The sequence below is a fragment of the Dermacentor silvarum genome, chromosome 1 (genome assembly GCF_013339745.2).
Source record: "Dermacentor silvarum isolate Dsil-2018 chromosome 1, BIME_Dsil_1.4, whole genome shotgun sequence".
NCBI classification, from domain to species: Eukaryota; Metazoa; Arthropoda; class Arachnida; order Ixodida; family Ixodidae; genus Dermacentor; species Dermacentor silvarum.
In genome coordinates this window covers 174,753,439-174,757,540 of record NC_051154.1, presented here as the reverse complement: position 1 = coordinate 174,757,540, position 4,102 = coordinate 174,753,439, and the positions used below count along the sequence as shown (strand labels likewise).

At 50.3% G+C, this 4,102-nt stretch overlaps 1 protein-coding gene across 1 annotated transcript; it reads right to left on the bottom strand.

The window, feature by feature from the left end:
* Nucleotides 1-1,329: 1,329 nt before the first annotated feature.
* LOC119435905 (kinesin-like protein KIF2A) lies at nt 1,330-3,551 on the bottom strand. Its single transcript, XM_037702604.2, has 2 exons — nt 3,197-3,551; nt 1,330-2,212 (listed from the first exon to the last, which is right to left on the bottom strand). Exons 1-2 carry the CDS (start codon nt 3,503-3,505, stop codon nt 1,781-1,783), a joined length of 741 nt encoding a protein of 246 aa, XP_037558532.1. The 5' UTR covers nt 3,506-3,551; the 3' UTR covers nt 1,330-1,780.
* Nucleotides 3,552-4,102: the final 551 nt, after the last annotated feature.

The following is a 4,102-nucleotide window of genomic DNA, read 5'->3' as shown; positions in this document are numbered from 1 at the left end:
TCAAGTACATTCCTATTGTTCGACCACTGTTCATCCCTTCAAGTCTCCATCTTTCTTTGAACTTCTCTCTTGTGCGGACCACTCCTAATTAACACACAAAAATCCGACTTACTGCAACTCGTAGGTCCACTGAACACAATAGCAGCCTGAGGAGGACAGATTCAGCAAGAGTGGCTTGATGAAGTGTTATCGTCCAAATAATTCTTTATAACGCGCCCTATAACGTACAAGCTATAGCGAAAACAAGCTGGTGCTGATATATCACGAAGCTAGAACATTGTTTCACTGTATAGGGAAAGAAAAGCGGGTTAACAGGATTTACATTAAAGCTACTAAACACATTTCAAAACAATAACCCATTTTAAATGAATATTTGTACCATCACTGGTAAGCTAGGACGGAAATTTGGGCTAGTTGGTTCATCATGATCATCTAATAACAGCGTGCAAAACGAGCGACGAACATGAAGATACATACTCAACGCTGACTTCCAACTGGTTTTATATTTGTCAAAGGGCGCACATGTATAGTCGACACAGCACAAAGAACACAGTTTGCACCATGCACCTGAAACACATTTTTTTTAAAGAAAATGTGTTTCTGGTTCTTGAAAAGAGTGGAGTAAACTGTGTTTTTTTTTGTGCTGTGTCGACTATAAATGTGCTCCATTTGACAAACAGAAAACCAGTTGGAAGACAGCGCTGCGTATGTCCCGTCTATACGCGTATGTACGTACCTCGTTTCACGCGCTGTCTTTACATCATGAGTGGTAAACGCTTACTATATCTGCAACGAGGGGTGGACAAAAACATTTCGCCGATGTATGGCCCTGCACTATACGCAAAAACCCATTCAGTGGATTCTGTTTCGCCTAATTTCAGTGACAGCCCGAAGGTCTGTCACGCAAGAGTGAAACAGGAGTTCGACCAGTTTGACCAGCGGTTGCATGCGCTTCGCGAATACTCCAGGCGCGTGCAGTTCCGCTTCACACGTTCTTATGAAACGATGCTCACAGACACCATGACGCAGTCCACACCACTGCAGCCCGCGTTGCGTTCGCGGGAATTGCGCCCCATGCTTACTTTTCTTGTGCCGCCATCAGCGCTTCGGCTCATGTTTCCCATGCATAATTTCTCGAAGTGCTTGCATTGCTGCCTTCTCGGCTTAACGCTATCATTCCAAGTGCGACGTTTCCGATCCCGAGGGCGCCTGAACCTTGCACCTCAAACCCAAGATGTTTACTGGTTGGGTTGTCCCATGCATACGCACTTCTCCTAACCTTCACCATGATCGCTAGCAGTTAACGTAGCAGACTGACGAGACAGTAATATTTTCATTAGAAAATGCATATGCGACCCACACCTCAAGTGCGGTTCATTCGCTGTGGTTCATTCAGGAAAAGGTCCGTGGAACTAACTACGAGATAAAGAAAAAAGAAAGTCATGTAATACCACAAAGGCATGGCGAACGCACAAGGGCACCCTGAATATGGAAGGCTTCAGCACTCTCCCTTACCGCGCCTGGTCACAGCTTACTGTATTGCTTCTACAGCTTTTTGCGTTTACTAGTGAACGCTTAGTTATTAGTCAGTGCGTGTGTCATGATTTTATTCTGTACTTTGTTGTTCGTTTCATGCGCCTTTACTAAACTGAAGCTGAACTTTCAACACAGTCATTCTGCACATCCTTCCTATAAGAAGCTAACTATATGCACATATATGTCGAAGTGATTCCTTACATGAAAAAGGTTAAATTTTGAGCGTACGCGCTTGGCCGCATGGTCAACGTCTCCCATTGCCGTCGGCTTCGCGGACAAAGGTGCGCGTGCTGTCCTTGATCTTGCGCAGCTTGTTAACAGCGTCTCGCAAGTTGGACAGCAGCTCCATCTTGACGCTCACCAAATCCTCGAGCTCACGCAACCACGTGTCGTCCTCGAGAGCGCGCGTGCTGAGCATGCGCGTGAGCAACCGAACGTCCGTGGTCATCCACAGGTCGCTGACGTCCACCACGGCGCGGTATCGCCGCAGCAGATCGGCCACGGCCTCGGCTTCCTCCTGCTCCACTACCTGCGGCTGCCGATGTTGGTTCTGTTGCTGCTGCGCCCCAGCTTCAGCTGCTTGTTTCTTGCTGAGTGCAAGGCTCAGCTGTGCGGCGCGCTCTAGCTCGCGGGTCAGCTCGTTGCATAGGTCGTTGTTGTCCTCCTTGTGCACCGGCTGCAGAGGCAGGGATCAGTCAGATCGCGTGCGTGTCAGGAAAAGCCTCATTTATGGTGCTAGCGGGTCTAAGTGAAAAATGTCGCAGTTTTGCTCGAAAGGCGAAGCATCGATTGCGATAGCAAAGTGGTAGACAACTATACGAACTATAAGGATAGTAGTTTTACGGCCGTATAAAGTTGTAAACATTCGCTTGCTAACTAAATTAACAAGCATGGTGTCACGCGTGCACATATAAACATTAACACATCTCGCTCGTTGACCGCGTAAACTTGCTGTCAGAACGCTGGGGTGAGGAGGAGCGGCAGCAGCAGGGAGGGAATTGACCTTCCGTGCCGTCTCTCGCTTCAACGCAAACTAAACGTCGAAAGCAGAGCGCATACGAAGCTACCAGCACTCGGCGCACTTTGACCACATCGCAGATCAATTTGAAGATGAGGCCCGCGCGGGCATGCACTTTTTTCATGTCGCAGATCGCTTTCAAGATACGGCGCCCACGCGGCCGCCACCGGTGTAGACCCCCCACCACCATCTCCCTCGCCTCCAACCCCCCGTGTCTCGCGCGCGTCAGAAGAAGCGCGCTTCCGCCCCCCCCCCCCCCCCCCTTTCTACCTCCCGCGCACCAGATTGAGCCGCAATCGTCGGCTGACCCTCGCAAGCTTTCACTAGCACATACAGCGTACGGCGCGCGGCGACGATGTTACCGTATTTGGACTTTATACGGAACCTCACAGCGACTTCCACGACCACGTCAACGACCACGGCAGAAATGCGCTTGGAGTGTCCATATAATTGTTATCGCAATAATACAGCAACAACATGTTCGCTACTGTGTTCTGCATAAACAGGAAATACTGCCGTCGCACTTGAACACTGACCAGGGCTAATCATGAGGCTGGTGAGGCAGCGTCTGCGTACGGCAAGTTCCGCTGTCTAGGTAGTACGTATGTACATCGTACCCGAGAGTATCGCAAGGACACTCACGGCGCAAGGCAAGGAAGCCGCTGTGGTCTTGCGGTGCAGCACGGGCACTCCGCCGATCGAAGCGGCCGAATCTTTGCGGGGAGACGTCAGCTGTGTAGAGGCCCTGGCCAGCCCCGGATTGAGGGCCACCAGCGTCTGGCGGTCCACGTCTTTGCCTTTGGTCTGGCCATTTTCGAACCACTCGACGGTGACGAGGCGAGAGCGCACCGCGCTCACGACAGCAGGATGGACGCGGCCGTCGGTGCGGCGGATGTCCACGTTCACCCCTGGCCGCAGGGCGTCCTCCTGCTGTGCCCCTAGCTCGGACATGTCCGAGCGCTCCAGCGCTCAATTCTCTGTACGCTCACTTCCTCTTCATCGGCCCGTGGCGCGGATACTAATGGCTCATGCGCGGCCGTAGAGTCCCTCAATGGGTTCCACTTCGGCCAAGAAGGCTTCCAGCTCTTCGGGCACAGACCATACCGTCCGGTACTGAAGCGCTGTTTCTTAAATAACTTACACGCATTTATGCTTCACACAAGCCTGTAGCGAGAGTGATTCTCCTTCATCAAAGAGGGCGAAGGGCGGATAGAAGAACCAATTACGCGTTTTTCGTAGCCTTTGTGCTCTGAAGCCAATCCCGACTACCGAATTCAGCGTAAAAACAAACGTGAGGAAAAATGTATGAAATAATTTATATCTACATGTCGACGGCGCTCAATAAAACAGTGATATTAACATAACAAACAAATGCGTGTTCACCTCACGAAAATAATTTTCTGCCATGTGTATGGGAAAACCACTTAGTGACAAACCGTAGACATTTTAGGAAAGGCTAGCCCGGCTAATTTTTTTCTCATCTCGATGAAAAGCACTGCTAGAAATTAGGCCTAATTCGAAGAAATTTGGATCAAACACAGGCCAAAA

Coding starts and splice junctions, on each gene's coding strand:
- LOC119435905 (XM_037702604.2), bottom strand. CDS start 3,505: ATGTCCGAGCTAGGGGCACAGCAGGAGGACGCCCTGCGGCCAGGGGTG. Junction 2,213..3,196: donor CGGCTTCCTTGCCTTGCGCC/GTGAGTGTCCTT, acceptor CTGCCTCTGCAG/CCGGTGCACAAGGAGGACAA.